Genomic DNA, 21,191 nt, shown 5'->3' on the forward strand with positions numbered 1-21,191 from the left:
ACGTGCTGCTAGTGATGCCCAAGTGATCAATGATCTGCATTGCTGACGCTGTACAAAGTGCGTTACACCCAGTGCTCTGCCTTTCAGGGCTAATATACAGTCCTCTTCAAATACCAAACGCAGCTGGAACATTATCATGTGTCAGGTGAACAAAAAGTTTGATAGAAATTGAACTGAAATGTCACAAAAATGTATCTGACCAGTTGGAAATGTTTATATTTCTGCATTTGCAGAACTTGATGGTATAAAATTCAAATTGAGGAGGTGCTGAGGAGGGAGAGCAGGCACAGCGGAGGGACAAACCTGAGGAAGTCGTCAAAGCAAACACGACCCAAGACATGCATCTTATCAAGCCTTAATATCATTATGAGGGAGCACAAATTTTAAAATTATTTCTTATGATATAAAAATGTATTAAAGAAGCACAAGATTTTCTCTTTCATTTTAATACATTCTTAGTCTGGAGCACATAAGTAGTTGCCATTATTAGAGCTGCATCTTACAGCTCAGCGGTTGTTGTTTCCAGATGCCAGAGGATTACATTTTGCTTCAGCACCTGTGGCTCGCTTGGCTGGGTCTGATTTTACCTTTTATAGTCACGTATAGTCATTGAAATTATAAAAGATTATTCAGATGTATCTGCCAATTTGGCATGTGGGAAAATGACTTAATTCAGTTACATAAAAATTCAATAACGTCGTGCAATGATGATGAATAATTGGCTTCTTTCCTCTTTCGTAATTAAGACAACATTAAAATACTTTTCTGCAGTGCAACAAACGTGATGTCTCAGTGTGATATGTGGGTATAATTTTAGAAACATTGCCTTCATGCAAACCCCTGCATTTGTTTGAACTGGGCCTTAAACATCATTCAAACAGTACAACTGGTCCCTATGTGGTTACTGTGAAATACTGTATTGTACAAATAACTAATCAAGTAGAAACAATTGTTGTAACTCCATCATCACACACGGTGAAACTTGACTAAAACTTCTCTTTGGATCTTCACAAGTCCCAGCAGGAATTTATTTCTGCAAAACAGCCCATCACCGTAAGTCAGAGAGGAGCCACAACTCGGGACATCGTGGATAATTAATCTGCCATATCAGGGTCGGAGCGTCCACAGACACAGAACAGCAGCTTCAGACACTCATTCATTTGGACAGTTTGCTGATGACTCGAATGAGAGCCCCGTTCTCATCCTTTAGCCTCTGGTTGTCTGACTTGAGCTCTGTTAAGATCTGGGACAGCAGAAGGACAGAAATTATATTAGAAAATTATATCATCAGTTATACAGTCAGTGAAATACATGTTAAATAGTTTGTGGCTTCTGTGAAGTTTGTAATCTAAAGCTTGAGGTGGTACCATGACACAATTCCCCGGGACTGTCTTAAATATCTTAAATCACCATGAACAACAAGTGGACTAAAAGTTTGAGGCCCAGTTATGAGGACATGCTTTATAACACTTCATCATGCAAGTGACGAGTGACTTTGACAAAACGTTGTCTGTGAAAAGTGAAGAGAGAATGAAGTGAAAGTCAAAGAGAGAGAAACCGAGAGAGGGTCAATTTCCCAAATCTAGGTCATGTCTCTCATGAGGAGCAATGACTAAAAATAACCAGCCTCTTTGCCAAAGTATTTCCCCTCTACTAGAGACAAACAATAACCCTCTGCTCGAGCTGGTGGCATATTACCACTGAAAACTGGTGAATGAGCAAAGGCTCTCGACATCAATATGTTCGTCATAACCTGTGGGAAATCACCTGTTTGAAGATTATTTTCTATTTTGTTTTCTCTGTTACTCTCCTCTCTCCAGTATACATCCCCTGAACATGATAATGTTCTGCTCTACTGTAGAAAAAACAGTTCAACATTTTGGGAAATATGCTGATTCTACTTTATTGTAGAGAGGAGAAGACTGATACCACTGTCATATCTATGTGCTAAACATGAAGTTACAGCCAGCAGCTGGTTAGTTTAGCTTAGCACAAATAAAGGAGAGAAAGCTAACCTGGCTCTGCACAAAGGTAACAAAATCTTCTTACTAGCACCTCAAAACCTCACAAATTAACACAGTATATCTTGTTTGTTTCAATCAGACAAAAACCAAAGAGTAAATCAATAGTTTGACAGGTTATTAGGGGATCTGTGCTGAAGCTAGGATATTTTTTTTGGCCAGCTGCAATGACTTCCTGGAGCCTTGTCATCACCTTGAGGCTGAACATCTTTGTTTTTGTTTAAACAAATTAGACAAAAGACTCAACATCTTAATAAACGAGCTTTAGAGGGGCCTTTGGACTGAGGCTGAGTTAACTGTTTCTCATTTTCCAGTTTCTTTATGCTAGTCTTAGTCTAAAGACATGAGGGTATCTAACTCTCAAGAAAGAGGCAAATAAGCTCATTTCCAAAAAATATTCACTTGTACCTTTAAAGGTGCAATATGTAAGAATTGTCCACCTGTCAATTGGGGAGGATTAATGCCTTAGGGCCTCCCAGTGATCACAGCCGAACTGAGACAGAACACAGCCTCTGAAACCAACAGAGGCCAGTTTGATGACAGAGAATACAGTACTGGGGTGTACAGAAGAGACTTAAAGCAGGAGAAGAGCAAGAGGGAGGTCGGTCAGCGTCCACCTCTGGAGACCTGATAAGGGTTACTGCGGGGTCAGACCTGGGATGCTGGGGGTCAAACCCGGAAATAAAAACACCTCGGTTTAGTTGGAGTGAGGGCAGACTGGACACAACAGTGACTCACTATCACCTCTGGTGGTGTTACGAGACAGGATGGGCTGGTAAGCATGTTAACTTTAGAAGATATCTCTGCAACATGATAAATAGATGTCTTTGACATAAAGTCAAAACTGTTGTTATTTTTTTCATCTTCTGTTGAATATTTTAGTTTGTTTTTGAAAGTTTTAAACTACATTTTTTACATATTGCACCTTTAATGTGACATATTCATCTGTTCCTGCAGGGTTCATGGACCAAAACACACAGAGAAACAACATCTGTCCTATTTCTGTGCTTGTGTCTCACCCAGCAGCACAGGACTTACTCACTTTGAAGGCTAATGATCTCACACGTTTCATTTCCTTTGGCAGATTGACTGCTTCCTTGGCAAACAAATTTGCATTGATTACACAGCACATTAAACCGGACCCACATATATCTGACTGTTGTAAGTTCAATAAAGGCTATAAACATGTGTGTTCTTCACGATGCAGACTGCAGACTGCTTTAGATGTTTAAATTAAATGATAAGCAAAGAATAAACAGCAGCTCCTAATGCAGTGCTCATGTCATGTGAAGCCCCATGCAACATGAATGTAGCTAAAAATACACTTCAAAGGAGGCTTATGAGAAATGTTTTGGCGGGGAAGGGTCAGCGGGGTTGCCCCCTGATGGCCATAAAGGAGAGTGGGTTAAAAGAGTGCAGAGGGAGAGAGCGTTGCAGGGTGGGTGGGGGCAGTGAGCATCGGGAGGGTGCAGGACCTGCCTGAGAGGAACACAGCAGAGGACGAGGGGGCTGTAGAGGCACCAGAAGGACAGAGGAGTGTAGAAGTTATGTGGCTGAGGAGGGGAGAGGAGGGGGAAGAAAGGAGGACAGATGATGTCAGAGGATCAGAGGTCCTCTGTCTCCGGCATGGAGGCCGTCTCAGAGAGGCGGGCGAGGACACGCAGCATGGCTCTATTCTCAGCCAGGAGACACTCGTTCACCCTCCGCAAGCTCTGGACCTGAGCCAGAGCAGGGAAAGCCTGCACAGAGGAGGAGAGAGATACAGAGAGGGGCAGACAGAGAGAAAAGCATGCAGGGAGGCAGGCCGTGTGCAAAGAGAAACACTCATCCAGAGACTGTGTACAGATCACACACACACACACACACACACACACACCTACACAGACAGGGGAAAACAACAGCAGATCTGAGGGATTTATCAACAAAACTTATATAAACACGTATTTACATAACAGGGAAATTTGGAAAAGAAATAGCAAAAGCTGCAAAAAGCAAAGAAAATTATGAAGCCAGTTCTTCTCATCAAAGTGCAAGAACTGTATGTGGAGAGTGGTGAGGTGTTCAAGTGTTGTTACTGCAAAGGACGGGGAATTTAAAATAAATCTGAAGGATTTTTGCACACAATCCACATCATCTCCATGTTTATGCATTTCCATTGTATGAGTTCTAAAAATATTTTCCATAGTTTATTCCAAGTTTCTGCCAGATTTAAATATGTTTTCTTTTTTTTCCAAGTTTCCATACGATTTCAAATTATTTTCCATAATTTTCCAAAGTTTATTAGATTTTAAAATATTTAAATAATGTTTTTTGTTTTTTGTTTTTTACAGAATTTCTATGAGATTTAAAAAATGCACTATAATCTCCAGATGAAATCAAGGGGTAGCCATTAATAGTGAAAGTATAACAGTGTTACCCTGAGATCTTTGTTTGATTTGTCCATTATTATTATTGTCATCATGCTGTTTTATGAATTTTAATCTTATGCATATCAGTGTTTACTTATTAATTGATGCATTTGCTGTTTATCACAGACTGTGAATGTACGTTTTTGAGGGTGGGATGATCCTTCCAGTGAGCTAAATACTCACAGCCTGTGGGACTGATTGTCTGTCAGCTTCAACATATTTTTTTTTTAATAAAGTTTATTGGAAGTACTGGACAGTGTGTGGGAGGTCTGTCTTCTCTTACCCAAAGGAAAGGGAATTAAAATTCATGAAAATTCGCATAAGCTAAAACTCTGCTATTTCACACTGTGCACATGAGCCCAGTGGAAAAAAAAAGAGAAATGGTTCATTTCCTCTTCTTCTTGGCCTGAATCTTTGAGGTAAACCTCAATGTGGTTCGACAGAAACATCTGTGGTTTGACGCAATTCCTGAGGGTAAACCACACACACACACACACACACACACACACACACACACACACACACACACACACACACACACACACACAGGGCACTTGTAGTGTTTCAGGCAACCCAAACACTAGTTTGTAGATGTGAATATGGCCAAGCATGAGGTTTAAGGAGGACATCCAGCTGTTTCTTACAATACTAAACACATTTATTAAAGCAATTTGAAGCTAGCCTGTGTTTGGGAATGAACGGTTCATGCATATAATGTTCTCTTGGTATTGGAATAAAAGAGTTCACTTTCTGGAGAGGTGCCCTTGGCGACAGGGAGGAGAAGGACAGAGTGAGGCGAGAATACATAATGACTAGTATCCATTATTACACTCTGTTAATATCGAGCTCTTTGATATTAAATTAGATCTGACCACACTCGCAGGTCCTGCAGATAATTTTCTACACAGTTGCTATTAATTAAGTTTCAGAGGCTGTCGAGAATAGTTCAGCTTTTCTGCAAGAAATGTAAGAGTCTACAAAGTAATCTGACACTAAGACAAGCATACTATTTCAAAAGGGGAAACAAGGACACACAGCGTTACTGATGTGACCTGAAACCAGAACGCGATGCCAGCGGGTTCAGGCCTGAGGAGGTAGTTCCAGTCCAACCTAGGCAAAGATCGTAATAGCTTTTTGCACCTTTGATGCTTCTGCCACCTTCAGAGTGTCACGGCTGCTGTTTGTAAAAGATATACTCACAAAACAGCAGCGGTCGTAACACGGTTGCGTAAGCATTAAAATTACAGCAGCTGTTACTTTGTTTGCCTGTAGAAAAAAAAACATTTCTTTATCTGCAGACTTTACCTTTTCTTTTCATTTGCTGAAATGCACTGGTCAAAACTGAAGTCACATTGTCAAACTTCTTCGCACAGTTGGCGAAACAGAAGTCTATGTTGACCAAACTGTGAATCATTGTTCATTTCTTTCTCACGAAATGCATTCAGTGGCCACATTTTCCAAAATCCATGAACTCTTTTCTCATTCATACTCTGACAGTTTTCAAAACACATTGAAATCAGAGTGATGGCAGATTTTCTGCATTTCTGTAGAAACCATATTACTGTAACATATAAATCTTAGTGGAACGTTTCCAATAAAATGAAACAATAATCATTCCAAACTAAGCTGATAGCAATGTCCTGTTGTTAGTCTCATTACCAAACAGACAAAAATGGACGATAAACAGCAGTGTACAGTATAAATAATTCTACATGTGCTGCTGATGCATTTTGCTTTTTGCATTATTGTATCTCTAGGACTTCAGGAATGTGTTTTAAAGTTTCAACTCCTTAATTTTTAGTGAGTAGTAGTAGTTTTTAGTAAGTAAATTACTATGCAAAGATACAGAAAACCAAAGAATCACTCTGAGGTAATGTCTCTGTTTCTGATTTATTCTTGTTCCATAAACTTTAGCACAATCAATGAAGTGAAAATATATTGTTCTTATTCTATAATTAATACTGTTTTATTTAAAAAATTGGCAACTTCAAAGATAAAAGTTTATCATATATGCAAGTTAGTGTTTTAGGTCAGTGTGTTATCTAGTTGATTAATTGTCACCAAGTTTATTTTATGTATGAAGTGTTTTGGTGGTGTGAGTGAGTTTTGGAGGAGAGATTAAACGTTTGGTCAAGATGCATGCTGGTAACACAGACTGTAGGAAGAGTTGTGAAAAAGTGGATTCAGTATGGACCGATGCTTGTTTGATTGATCCTGCTTTGTTTCCTTTCCTGTTGGTGGCACAGGTTGGCACTAATCTGACAGCGACTGAACAGCTTCCCCTTGTGGAGAATCTGTAGCTCACTAAAAGTGATCAGGTGACTGTGAGTGGGTGGTAAAGCCAGCTCTCTGGCGTGCCGCCGTGCCTGTGCTCCTGTGGCATTTACAGTCTGAAGTACTAAAAGTTTATCTTGTGATCTACATGTGCGTCCACACGTGTAAACATGCCTGAGTCTCTGACAGAACAGACTCATGTGAGGTGACAGGCAGGTGGTCAATCACTCCTCTGCGTCATAGCGACCACTCACCAATCCCCCCTCCCCTGAGACAGCCTGCCCTCCCTCAGGGCTGGTACCCACAGCGGAACCGCAGTGGGGGGTCCTGCTGAGGGAACCACGACAACACGGGGGTCAGACATCTGCTGCTGGCATGTGTCCTATTTATAATGTCCTCGTCACCGTCTGCATATGATGCTTTCTCAGACCAGAGCTTATTTTTCTGGAGGAACCTAATATAACTGGGGTTCCACTCAAATATAAAGCAGATTTTAACCAAATTTCTGAGAGAATCTGCAAAAGACCAGTGTGTAGGATTTAGTGGCATCTAGCTGTGAGTTTGCAGACTGCAAACACCTCACCTCACCCTCCCTTTACAAGCTTGTAGTGGCTGCTAAATTGAAGAGATTTTCATGTTTAATTGGATGACGTAAAATGCAGTGCTACAAAAATCATAAAGGTGGTATTTATTTGCAAAGATTATCATGTAAACAGGTAAGTAAGCACCAGTCAAACCTAAGACGGTGAAAAACGATGTAGAAAACACGATGGAAATTCAAGCATTTAAATGTCTTTCATTTCATTTTCATCATTTTTTGTCTTTTTACCAGAGCGGAGGCTTCGTGTACTTCATGACCCATTCGTTAAATCTGCTTAAAATGCAATTTGTTGTATTTTTATCGACGCATCAACTTTTCAACCTCAGCCGAGCTTAAAAATGTTTTTGCGATATTTTGAGATTTTTCCTGAATTTTTAGTGTTTCCACTTATTTATGCACAAATTAAAAATGTGCATGAAACAGGTGGATGGACACCAACCTAATGGCTTTAATTTGCCGTAATGATCAAATTCTAATCTCGTTGTGTAATTAGTGACTGCTTGCACATACAGTGCAGACCACGTCTACTCAGGCCTGAAATCTCTCTGCTGCTCTGCCCTGCATTTCTGTGTGGAGCAGAATACACACAGTGCAGTGCAGGAATGTCTCACAAAAGCAGGTCTTTTGGTCTTGGACGGGGTTTGGTATTCAGCTGGAACTAGGTCACAATGTTCACCCCAACAGTGGGATAAGTGGAGCAGGGGAGCAGCAGCACTGGCTCCTCCTCAGCCTGGCAGGAAGTGGCCCAGCAGAACACTGTGGGTAATGAGCCTGAAGCATTAACCTTCCCTCTCCTTGACTCCAAACCCACCTGGCTAACCACAACCCTGGGGTGTGCTAAATGTGTGTGTTTTGCTCTGTAAAAACACTTTAGGCGTGCTTGATTTAGCATGGGTGAGAGAGGCTTGGCTGGAGGTGTGGACCTTCAAGTACTGTTAGTGTTGTTATACTGTTGGGGGGGGGGGGCTGGGACATCACTCAGATAAATGACGCACAATTTGTATCAGAGAAACCCAGGATGAGTCTGCACAAGTTATTTTTGCATGCACTGACCTTTAACTCCTCCTCCATGTTTGACACTCTTTTCTCAAGTGCTTGTTTTTCCTGTAAGTAAAGAAAAAAACAACAACTGAAAAAATAAACTTCGAAGTTTCCCTGGAAACCCAAAGAGTGAAAAGCATGTATAACCAGTGTAATTTGCAGCAGACAGGAAAATTAGAGAGGAAAAGACCAAGAAAAGATATGGATGTTCATCCATCTTGATAGTGCACAAGCTCAAATAAAATACCAAAATGCCAGTAAGTTGCCAAGACACTTACCCTTTTCTCTGAATCAAGAGCTGAAGATCTCTCTGATATTCTGTCTTGTCTCTAGAAGTTAGAATGGTGCTGTTATTGTCAGGTATTAGGAAAAATATCAAAAGAATGATAGATGTTTCTTTAGTTTCTTTCATTTTCATCTTTCAGTTTGTTGTACCTGAGTGACTTTCTCCAGCTGGGAACGGATCTTGACCAGTTCCTGTTTGCTGTCCTGCAACCTGGACTTGAGTCTCTCATTCTCATGCAGAGCTTCTGCATACATCTGAAAATGAATAAAATAAAGATTAAGGAAAAGCTTTACTTCAGAGATCCTGGTCTTTTATCAAGTTTCTTTGTGGATTATTTTTTTAAGTAGGCAAGCTCAACAAATGCACTCAGATTTAGCCAGTTAACTGCTGCTACCTCGCTTACAGAAGTCGGTCCAAACTCCTCATCAAGGCAGGTCCAGGGACAACTAAGCTACCTACCTACCTAGCATAGCTACCTACCGAGCGAGCTAACTTGATTGGCTAGCTTGCAATCACTCATTAAGTGTTACCAGTGTTAGTTAGTTCATGTTGGCTAGATCATACACAGAGAAAGACTGTCTGTCTTTTTGTTCTTCACAGAATTGTGTGTCTTCATTGGACAAATCTGGAATGAAAAAGCCGCCGAGTTAATGAATAACTCCAAATTAACCTGCAAGCTTTGACTGTCAACGCCGTCTCTCCAAACTTGCAACTTGATCTAGCTAGTTAACATTAGTCAGCCAGGAAGCATATGCAGCCTGTTAAGCTAGACTGGTTATTTTGGTTCATTTATTTATTTTATACAAGTGATTTGTGATTTCATAATCAGTCAGCTATGTATTTATTAAATGTTGCACACTTTTGGTCACAAATAAAAATGCAAAAATTTAATAAAATCTTGAACATTTACATTTAAAATCTGCTGATGCTGCTGATGAATCTGATGAATAATATCTAATCGCATATAATGACTTAATATTTCACCTTAATACTTTAGCTTAATTAATATGACTTGACATATTAAAAAGTGCTATCAACAAAAATATTTTCAGTGTTGATACATTTATCCAGTGGTGGACTCAGGCTGTCTGAGGGGCAGGGGTGAAGAAAATAAGGGCACCAGCTGTATGCAGTGGGGCACCAGTGTGATGAAAATCATGATACACTTTATTACATTTTGTCCACTGGGTCCACCACTCATCATATGTTATCAGGCACATAGTGGGGGGGTAAACCCAAGTAAACTCAATTTATCTACCTCTTTGAAAAGGCTGAGAGTTTAGTCGTCCATTTTCAGATCAACCGTGTCAAACAATAAGGGAAAACAAGGTGGTTAAACTACAGTACCCACCTCTGTATTTACCATGACAACCCTGGTTAACATTTACAGTATATGACTATGCGGCATGGTGTTTCTTTTTATAAACTTAGTAAGAAAAAAATCACATATATCATCTATATAATAGGTTAGATACTATTTTAGTCAAATGTGGGTGTTATATGTGTTAATACACAAGTGATTCTTTATTTAATTATTTCAGGAATACAGTTCTGATGCAGTGAATTATCAAGTTCAATAGTTCAATTAAATCTCCATCTGCTTGCTCTCATTGGAATGTTATAAAAATAGATAAATCTTCATGATGATCCAACAGGTCAGGACCGCAGCTTTCTGCACCACATGAATCATTCAGGAGGGATTGTGTCTGTTTAAACCGAGTGAGAGTATCTACCTTCTTATAGTCTTTGGTAGTGGAGTCTTGTTCCTGTTTATTCAGAGCAGCCAGCCTCGTCTCCCTCCGTGTATAAGAGCTGGTGCGGCCCATTGGTTTGTCTGTCGCGCTCTCCCCACTCGAGTCATATCTAAAAGTAACACATTCACCACACAATGCTGCTTTATTTAGGTCATTTATTCTTTATTTGTTTCTCAGGAAATACAGTCCAGTTCAGTTTATATTCCAGGAGATTAAAAACAGTGATAAATTCTTACCTTGACAGTCTGTCATGCTGAAAAACAAAGAATAAACCATGTTAGTTTGATCAGTCAGCGCCACAGCATGGGAACAGCACAGTGTGAAAAAATGTTCTGCCGTGGTGAGATCCAGATTTATTTGTTTGATAAGACCAAACAGAGGCTTGGCAGTGAAATATCTTCCACTCTGAGACAACAGAGAACAAAAACTTCCAAGTGAATTATCACAGCGTGTTCAGAGGCCCGAAGTCCCAGAGGGAAGAAGAAGTGCATGCAGAAGTGAGATATAATTCACCCCAACACTGCACCGACAGGGTTCACGCAGGTCAAACCTCCCTGGTGAGCCCGGTTAATCTTTTAGAACAGGCGGCTGCCACGCAAATGCCTGCAGCATGAAGATGACATCATGACATCAGATGCTATAAGTATCTCCTGTGTGACAGGTCGACGTCTGACCTCAGACTACAGACTGATATCAGACTGTCCTGGCAGGTTTTTGCTATGACTGGTCCAGTGGACACGGCTGCCAAGTTGCCTGTTGTGATCGCTAACTGAATTTGTTTTCCATTTCACCAAGGAGTCTGAGGATTGTGTTACATTCAGAGGAGTTTTATGAGCATTTTTCTCTTGTTTTTCTCTTTCTGTCTCAATGATCTGTGTCTATAATTAATTATCACGGAACCTGTGGGTGTAGTTTATGTGTTTACTGCCCGGAGGTGAGGACACGAGTGACACGACTTAGATTCGAGTCAGACTCGAATCACAAATTTGATGACTTTAGACTTGACTTGACAATGTCAAAAAAAGATTTGATGCGACTTTAACAGCAGTGACTCGTTACTTCTCTTGGACTTGAATCTTTTGACTTGAAAACACCTCTCCCCAACCCAAAGATTTAAAAGTAAAAAGTGCAGGAAAATATTAAACTGATACCAATAATTCCCAGAATCAGAATAATAAATAATAATATATATTTCTCATTTTTGGCCAATAATTTATCAGCCCCGATATGTATCATGCATCCCTATTAAAAAGTGTGTTATTTAAAAAGTGTGTTGTGAAGCACTTAATTTCCCTCGAATTTCTGAATCAACAAATGTTCACACTATTCGTTACCAGCAAGTTGACACTTAATTCAACAGATCAGCTTTGGTTGAAACAAACTAAATGCATCTGATCAAGTTTCAGGAGAGAATCATGTAGAACTGTTCTTGTGTTACTGAGCTCCAAAGTTAATTTGTTCACATACAAAACTTATGCAGTGGTTGACAAAAAACAAAACATGAGCTGAATATTAGAGACACAATGAACAAGTGGAGGGTCTGTTTTTAAAGTTTAAGTCAAAATTAAGGACTAGGGACTTGACTTTAGACGTGCAGTGGTGGGAAGTGATGAAGTCCAAATACTTCATTACTGTACTTTAGTAGAGTTTTCAGGTATCTGCATTTACTCTAGTATTTTTCAGCTGACTTTTACTCCCTACCTTTAACAAAAATATTACTTACTGTCACTTAAGCTTTAATGCATTTGTGAGATGATTCCTTGGTGTATCCATCAGTGCATATCGCACACCACAGTAAAAGATGTAAGAAGACAAAACAGAGAAGGAGACTCGACCGTGGTGAAAAGTTGAGGTTCAGTTAGCTTTGCACAGAGACAGCTGCAAGAAATGTCCTTCAGAGGGCTACTTTTTACTTTTATACTCTAGGTGCATTTAAAAGCCTGTAGTTTTTCACCTTTACTTGAGTAAAGAAGTTGAATCAGTACTTCTTTATTTACACAAGTATCTGTACTTGAGTACAGAAGAATGTGTGTACTTTTGCCCCCTCTGTGGACTTGAAACTTATTTGCGACTTGCAAAACAATGACTTGGTCCTACCTCTGCTGCTGCCTCCATACACGTCATACACTGGATACCTCCGATATCAAATTTGTGTCTATCCAGGCCTGTTTCTGCACCAAATAAAACTGCACAAACAGATAACTGAGTGCCACCAGCTGATAAACGTGGCACATGAGAGGATGATAACTGCAAGTGTTTACTATTAGTCAGAGACTGGAAAAGAAAGACAGAGAGGGAGAAGGAAGATTCAGTAATATGAAACCAGACTGATCCATGATGTCTTTTCAGATGCAGTCTCGTAAACTTCGCTCGTAAATTCATAGATCTGGATTTGCCGTCTTTCCAGGGAAAGAGGGTTTTAAACACCTCTGTTTAGATACACTTTGCAGTAAACATGTGGTGTGGTGGTCCGAGCTTTTTGAGACAAGAAGCAGATGCAGACTGCATTAAAACCATGTGCTTTATAGGAGGACAATTTATGTGAAAAGGAACGGAGCACACAGTTATTCCTGCGCTCGCATTTGGTTAGTTGGGGGATATTTCATGCAGCGTCAAAGGAGCTATTCCTCAGCAAGTGTTTACATAACTGAGCCAGCGCTGCCTGTCCTTATGTGGTCATGTGCTTTAGCAGAGCCATCCAGGAAAAAACAGACCTCCATGACCTCAGATGAAAAAGGGCCAAGGATGGAGCCAAGAGGAGCTCTCACTCACTCCGATCTCCTCATGCAGCGCTGAGGAGATTCCCCCCATCAGATTTGGTGCACATTCATTAATCATCGGTGATGATTGGCCCCCTACTTTTATGAATAAATTATTATGAAGCCTGCTTTTGGGGATGTGAGCTGCTACACTGCTCTTCACCAAACTCTTTCAAGATGATAAGTTCCTGTATGCAAACCTATTTCACACTCAAGGATTAGCAAATTGGTGAAATGAGTTTTTTAAAAATGTAATTCCACTAAAATCTTCAGTGAGCCCCGTGAGGTTTACAGGAACTGATTCTTAGTACGTCTGCATCATGCAACCTTTTTCTCCAAACTGAGCTAGAAACTGAATCATATTTCCACTTTTGGGCTCAGAGGGGGGGGGGGGGCAAGGCGATTGCCCCTCCAGTGTGCCCATTTTTGATGAAACACTGCAAAAGTGGCCTCTTGCCCCTAAGGTAGATAAAACAAAACGAGGTTAAGTGCCTATAGGTGCACTTCCAGTGGACAAAATGTAACAAAGTTCCTTCCTAGGCACATCTCCAGTGGTTAAAACATGACAAAATGCCCTTAAGAGCACTGTTCCCAACTTGAGGTTCAGGTCCCCCTTAAAGGTCATAGGGGGACTACAGGGCTTTCTCTGCTCTGAGGTTGTCAAAATTAGATTTCAAAAACCGCATTTTATACAAAAATCTGTATATAAAACTTTGTAAATTACTGAACATTATTGTACATTTTTACCATTCACTCATAAATAGTACATTACTTAATAACTCACACCTCTGTGACCTCTGAAGTTCTGTGATAATGAATCACTATTATTCTTTTGGTGAGGATGAGTGTGTATGAGCCTACTCTAGGTAGTTTATAAAAAAAAAGACATTTACCAAAGGTAAAAGTTCTAAGAATGGAAACAATTATATTTGATGTTAATTTTTGCTAATAAGGCTTTTGGAATTAATCATTAATCTTTTGGTGTTTGTGTGCTTGCTGGCTGTTGGAGCTAAGCTTTTCTTAGATGGAAGTAGGGGGTCTAGAATTAAAAAAGATTGAAAACCACTGCCTTAGAGTGCCCCTCCAGGGAACAAAATGTGATAAAGGGCCCTCCAGAGCGCCCTCTCAGTGGACAAAACATCATCAAATGCCCTCTAGGGTGCCCTTCCTGTGGCCAAAATGTGATAAGGTGCCCTCTAGGGTTCTCTCCCAGCGAACAAAGTGAATTCTAAGGTGCCCTTACAGTAGATTAAATGTGGCCATATAGGCTGCCCTTTATGCTAGGAAATCAGTTTGCCTCTACATGCCTTTAAATGATTAAATAGTTAATAGTTCCCTGTGTGTTTTTATTACAGAAGTGCAGTAGATGTTGTACTTTAATTTACATAATGAAACCATTTTAATCTAAACCAGACATTGGATCTGTTCTACCATAAATGTATCATGACTTTAGGTGAGCTGGTGCCCCACCACCTACACCTGGTGCCCTTTTGATTTTTTTCGCCCCTGTCCCTCAGACAACCTCAGTCCACCACTGCATATTTGCACTTCTACGCCTGACAGCAGCTGCACCAATGTGATTCCCTTGTTAGGAGAAATAGCAGGAGTCAGAAGGGGCACATGTAGCAAACTGTGAGAGGCAGAGCAGATGCAGGAGGATACAATCAACCAGGGGGGAGAGAAAAACAACAGGGTGTCAGACTGATGGAAAGAGCCTCCAAACGGGTGCATGCTTGAACCGCAGGCGCTCTGTAAACACAACCGCCTACAGTTTTATGGTTTGCCGAGACCAACATCATACACACCAGGGGGGCGGGGGGACGCATGAGCTCACCGCTGCAGTGTAGAAATGACAATGTTTACAGCAATTTGCAAGAGTCAGTGAAATCATCATTAGGAGACTCTTTCAATTCTTCTTTCCCTCGTTCTGTCACAGCATCACTCCTTCAGAGCTGACTGGATTTGCAGTCGGAAAAACACACATGCACACATACACACACACACTCTCTCTCTCTTCACACCGACTTCACACACGACCATAAAAGACGTTTCTTCCACATTCACTCACCTTTTCTCACTCCTCCCTCTCTGTTAAGTCTTTACAGAATCTGACCACTGAGAGCATCTTCCTGTTTTTCTGACGCAAAGACTCACGAAGACCACAAATGTAAAGTAAGTCAAAGCATTTACTGTACAATCATATTTACATTCATTGGAAAAATGTACTTAAAATATCATATCAACTGTAGACCTACTCATTCAGCAGGAAAATTACCTATTATTGACCTACATAATGCATTATTAGACTGCTAACACTGACATATCAGTGTGTTAGTAATCAGTTTGGGGTTATAGCATGTTGAGGTGGAGCTCATTTTAATGACTTTATATACAGTTAGTTTAGTCCAGTGGTTCCAAACATAGGGGTCAGGCCCCCTCCAAAGGGTAACAAGATTAATCTGGGTGGTCATGAGATAATTCATGTGGTACAAAAAGATTCATTTTTTGAACTATTCTCTAGTCTTTACTTTCTTATGAAATATTGAATAACTTTATATCTTTGGGCCTCAAACCAGTATGTAAATTAAACCATTTGGAAAGTTTAGGGGGGAATATTTTTTTGATGGAGCTGCTAAAAACTCGCGCCACAAGTGGTCTGAAGGGGATTTATCTATATAAAATTAGCTAGATTACTGGGGAGGACACATGTGACTATTGCTAAGCTGTTGTTGTTGTGTGTAGGAGTGTGTGCGAGAGAATGGTTGCAAACAGCAAACAGCTGTTTCTATGCTCCTCCCACTGCTGACTTTGATTATTCATAAGTTCAAAAAATATTTAGTTCTCTGCTAGTGCTACGTTCTGTTTTGAGGGACTTATTATATGTATTCTTTGATTTTGAAACAGTAGCTTTACAACTTTCATCCTGGCACCTAGTCTGCATAGACAGTTGAAGTTGGAGATATTTCCTGTAAAAAAATAGTTGTGTTTAATAATGTATTGTACTGTTTTTTTTTATGTCCATCAAATATTTTCTCAAATGTAAAATGTTAATAAGAAAGTAACTAGCAGCTACAGCTGTAAAAAGTAAAAAGTAAAAAAGTATAATATTTATCACTGAATTGTTGTGGAGTAAGTATAAAATAGCATAAAATGGAAATGCCCAAGTAAAATACCTAAATTAATAACAGCACTTGTCTAAATGTACTCAGTTACTTTCCACCACGGTGGAGCATCATCCAATAATGCAAACCTGCTCTTGTTTACTCTTCTTCCTGTTGCTCACAGCTGTAACACACACATTGTATTTAACTAAAGAGGACCAGGTTCTCATCAAAACATTGTGGCTAAAAATACTGGATCACACTGATTCCACACACCCCCTCTGCGTTACATTTTCTCTCCCATGAAAACTCAATTCAGTTTGGGCTGACATCATGCAAAATGAATGTCTGAGTTTCACCATGGATGCAGCACAGAGAGACTGACACTTCTTGAATAGAGAGCCGGAAAATGACAGCATCCACTGGTAGCATTCACTGCCAGCCAGAGTCACATTGCTGCATATTTCTGCATTTCTTTCTGTCCCTTTAAATGCGGCTGTCACACAAAGTACAGCTCAGTCTGCTGCACTGACTGACATAAACACAACAGTCAAACAACGCCCATGAGAATAAGCCACTTAGACAGAAAAAAACAAAACAAAACAGGAAATTACAGAAGGAATGTTTCAATCCAAAAAGTCTTTTCCAGAAAGTGTCGTCAGACTCTCAGAGCACAACTCATCAAATAGGCTGAGATGATTGGTTCACAAGTTATTTAATCATTTAAATAAACTTGTTTAGAGGATCAAGAGTCACCAATTATTGATGCAAAAGCACATAATCATGCAGCAATTCAGAAAAACGTTTATCCCGTTAAAGAGATTCTGAAATATTTGATTGTTTAACTGAATTTGCTCACAACACATCTAAACGCATAAATACTTCACTAGAGCTGCAGCTAATAATTATTAGCCATTTAATTTCTTGATTAATTGCTTTTCTAAAGAAGTGTCAAGTATAATTTTCAAGTTCAAGGAGATGCCTTTAAATTTCTTCTTCTTTTTAACTTTTGTTCTAACTCAGGGGATACATTGAGGTAGAAACCTCATTTGCCTTAATGTTGCTGAGTAAAACATAAGGAAAAGCTCCTAGACACAAAGAAACATCTATAAGAAACTTACACTTAGAGACACTTGATACACTTGATCTTAGATCAAAATGGTGATAAAAAGCCACAAAAACAAAAAAAAGTTCAAGTGAATTTTAGCAATAAAACTATTAAAAACTTCTGTTTACTGTCATATATGACAATGAAAAGTGGCCATTGCTTACAATTGAGGGGCAGAAGTGACAGAATTTTTTGTATTTTTGCTTGAAAAATAACTAAAAAGATTTATAAATCACTGAACCAGCTGCCAGTCAACTGTCTGACAAGCTGAATAACTGTTTCAGCCCTGCTTTGCTCAGATCATGTGCTGTCATGTGTTCAAACATCTTAGAAGATTTAACTACAGTAAAATATGATGCTTTTAAGTTTCTTTCAGTTTAGATTAACATCCTACAAAGAAATTAATAAACTTAGCTTTAAACATATTCATGAAAATAAATTATAGTAAGTTATTACAAGTATACTTGTACTTCTTTTTGCACAATTTAAAGTATGTTTAAGGCGTACTTTAAAATAGATGTCATTAAGTTCAGCTTCAATGTACTAAAAATAAACATACAAGTTCTGCAATACTTAGAGTGTTATTTCAGTGTCCTTCAAGAAGTGTACTTGTACCTACTATTGTAAATGTATTGTAGCTTGTACATTTGTATACCTTTTAAAGATGTAAACTTGCAAATACTTACAGTTAGTTTGCTTTTGAAAGGTATAAAGAGGACATTTCAATTTTAATTTCACTTTATTAAAAGTATATTTAAGTATGCTTCCAAAAAGTCCATGTTAATGTAAGTTTATTTTAAGCTAATGTACTTTGAAAAAGTAGCACAATGAAAGGTAAACTTTAATTTTATGAATCATATTAGTACATATACAGCCATATACTTTAAGTATATACTTGAAACTGGTCCACTTTAGCACATAAAAGTACATCAAATACACTTTTAACTGCACTTTTCTACAATTTAAAGTATATTTAGTGCAAAATTAGTTGTTCCAAAAGAGTAAGCTTAAGCCATTAACGCACTTGAATACCAATGATTAGTCTGAGTGCAAGTGCTAAAATTTAGTTTACTTATTTATTTAGTATATACATATTTATTTTTCACCAGGGGAGATAGCAAATCAACACATTTATCCTGTTAAACTGGTGAAATCCCAAAGTTTAAAATCTAAAGAAGTTGTATTTCTCTAGAAGAAAACTTGTGGTCTTACTCTGTAGTTTTTGTCTGTAGGGGACGGAGAGGACGGCGGTGACTCTGTCACTGACTTCCTGGTGCGAGTCAGGTCCTTGCTGCGCGGGTAGTAGGATGACATCTCCCCCCTCTACCCTGGACTGGCAGGTCAACTTCTTCTACTGTAACATTCAGCGAGGCCACCAGCAGATAACAGCTGCACAGTCAGACGCACAGATTCCCTCAAGCAACAGTGACGCAGATGCCCATGACTGCGATCCCGGGGAATCCTCAGCAACAACAGGTGTGTGTGTGTGTGTGTGTGTACAATGTGTGTGTGTGTGTGTGTGTTTCTCAGTCCAGCTTCACATGAGCTGGGAGCTGGACGGAGCTGAAGTTTGGAAGGATTTCAGATGTGTGGTCACGCCTTCCTCAAAGTTCAGACAGTGAAGCAATAATCACATAAAAATGCAAAGACCAGCACTGCTAAATAATCTCTGCTGATCACAAAAACAGGAAAGCAACCCTTTAACTAGAAAAACAAACAGATTATCATCCCTTTTCTCCGCTCTGTTAACTCTGAGCTCTCTGATGAAATGTGAAAAAGTCCAGAAGGAAGCAGCCAAGAGAGAAAAGTTTGTTCCCAATGCTGCTTCTTCCTATGTTTCCCAAAGTTATACACACACTCTCTCTCCATCTCTCCTCCCTCTCCTTCTCCTTTCACTGCTTGGTCGCCCTCCCAGTCCCTCCACCCCCTCCACCCCCAGCTCTTGCTTCTCCCTGCTGTCTTCAGCGTTGGCAGCCTGCCAGAGGCTCTGCTGCTATGGCAGGACTCGGCACTGAGGGCTAAAATTGTCCACTGATGTGGACGGGGATAAGGGGAGGTGGAGCACAAAGCCAGAGTCGGAGGAGGGGGGTGGGGGGGGGGGCTGCAGCAGTTTGTGTCCTGGAAGGTCGACACACAGTTATTACCTGAGGAGCCATCAACAACCACAAGGTGTCAAGTAACTCTCTACACCCTGCAGTGTGATGGAGAGGAGATGCTGTTAGTATAAGTGCTACACCGTGTTAACACGGAGCACTGCTGCCACATTTCCTCTCAGCAAAATATGTTGAATCTGTTTCACGTTTAAAGGTCCAGCGTGCAAGATGTAGTGCGATTTATTGGCAGAATATGTCAGGAATGGAATATAGTAGCTTCTTTTCATTAGTGTATAATTAACCCCAAACAGGAATATTTGTGTTTTCGTTACCTTAAAATGAGATGTTTATATCCATAGAGGGAGCAGGCGCTCCTCTACAGAGACCAGCACTGGACTGCACCGCCATGTTTCTCCAGTAGCCCAGAATAATCAAATCAAACAGTGACTCTAGTTATGGTTTTGCAGCCATCATACATGCTTGGAAGGGGAAGGTGAGGCGAGAGGTATTCAGTTGGTTGTAATCTGCGACTGCACCACCAGATGTCCCTAAATTTTACACGCTGGTCCTTTACAGGTGCAGTAAGCCATTCCGGAGGACGGTCTACCGACCTGTGATTGGTCAGCGTCTCCTGTCACGGGAGCAGAGGTCTAGTTTTCTCTCAGACTACTTGAATTACATCTTAAAGGTTATATGGAACCTTTGACCAATGTTTCCAAACATAAACTGCTTTAACAAGGCACTGGTGACTTTGTCCGACAGCTCTGGTGATTTATTTTGGCTCCTTCTGTGGCCTTATAAAGTTTGTAAAAATATCAAGATTTTGTCCCATATTTTTTTCAAGTCACCATCTTATTAAGGGAATAGTTTTTGTGAACACAGTTATTTTTCGCCAAGAGTTCGGTGATAGATTAGTTAGATTATAGCCAGCAGGTTATCTTAGGTTGTTTTAGCTTGGTAAAAAAAAAAAAAAACATTAGGAAACAGCTTCTCTCGTGCAAGGGTAACAAAATCCACCCACCAGCACTACTAAAGTGAACTAATTTGCATGATATTATGTTTAAATCATACAAAAACTGAAGTGTAAAAACAAGTTGCGCTCCAGGGGGAGTAGCGTGGCATAAAATATAATCCCCATAAAACTGAACTTGTTGTATTTACACTTTGTCTCTGTTACACAGAGGCAGGCTCACTGTTTCCTCATGTTTCTTGTCTTTATGCTTTGCTAAGCTAAGCAGCTGCAGGCAGCAATGTCACATTTATCATACCATACCATCACATCTAAAGTCCTATCTGCACAGGCCTAGTATTACCTGGGAAGCTCTAGTACTTTGTAATAACTGCAGAAGTCATCTGAGATTTTAAACCAGTGCGAAAGTCAAAATTCCGCTGCATATTACCGACCATATTTTACCAAACAGAGGTCCTGTGATAAAAATTAAACCTGTGCAAATCACCATCTGGGACTTGGGGTGATTTGGAGTTGTATTTTTTTTAACATCTGTTTTCTGTTGTCAGAAACTAATACAAGTATGAAACTTTATCACGGCTCATAATATGTTGAACAGCAGTCAACAGCTGTGCTGTGAGATTGAATACTGACATTTAAAATGAGTGACTATGACGGATAAGGTTAGGAGTTAGAACATATTCAAGAACAGGCCCAGAGCATCTGTTAGTTGATCCAAATGAGCTGCAAATGTGTATTTATACTTGAAACACACGCAGAAAGTGGGCAAAATAAC

General features: G+C 39.8%; 1 protein-coding gene across 7 annotated transcripts; it reads right to left on the minus strand.

Moving 5' to 3' along the window:
- Positions 1–377: 377 nt before the first annotated feature.
- On the minus strand, positions 378–19,224 carry LOC146324944 (protein phosphatase 1 regulatory subunit 12B-like). Of its 7 annotated transcripts, none has more exons than XM_084720609.1 (8): positions 18,566–19,221; positions 10,622–10,638; positions 10,365–10,494; positions 8,781–8,885; positions 8,624–8,674; positions 8,358–8,408; positions 3,497–3,760; positions 378–1,243 (listed from the first exon to the last, which is right to left on the minus strand). In XM_084720609.1, the coding sequence occupies exons 1-7, from the start codon at positions 18,665–18,667 to the stop codon at positions 3,626–3,628; spliced, it is 591 nt and encodes a 196-aa protein (XP_084576735.1). In that variant the 5' UTR covers positions 18,668–19,221; the 3' UTR covers positions 378–1,243; positions 3,497–3,625. The 7 variants fall into 7 exon arrangements, with proteins under 7 accessions (XP_084576735.1, XP_084576740.1, XP_084576738.1 ...); XM_084720614.1 differs by lacking the exon at positions 3,497–3,760 and adding an exon at positions 6,958–7,030; XM_084720612.1 differs by lacking the exon at positions 3,497–3,760 and adding an exon at positions 6,958–7,033.
- Positions 19,225–21,191: the final 1,967 nt, after the last annotated feature.

Source organism: Lutjanus erythropterus, chromosome 6, assembly GCF_056507025.1.
Source record: "Lutjanus erythropterus isolate fLutEry1 chromosome 6, fLutEry1.hap2, whole genome shotgun sequence".
In the NCBI taxonomy this organism is placed as follows: Eukaryota; Metazoa; Chordata; class Actinopteri; order Lutjaniformes; family Lutjanidae; genus Lutjanus; species Lutjanus erythropterus.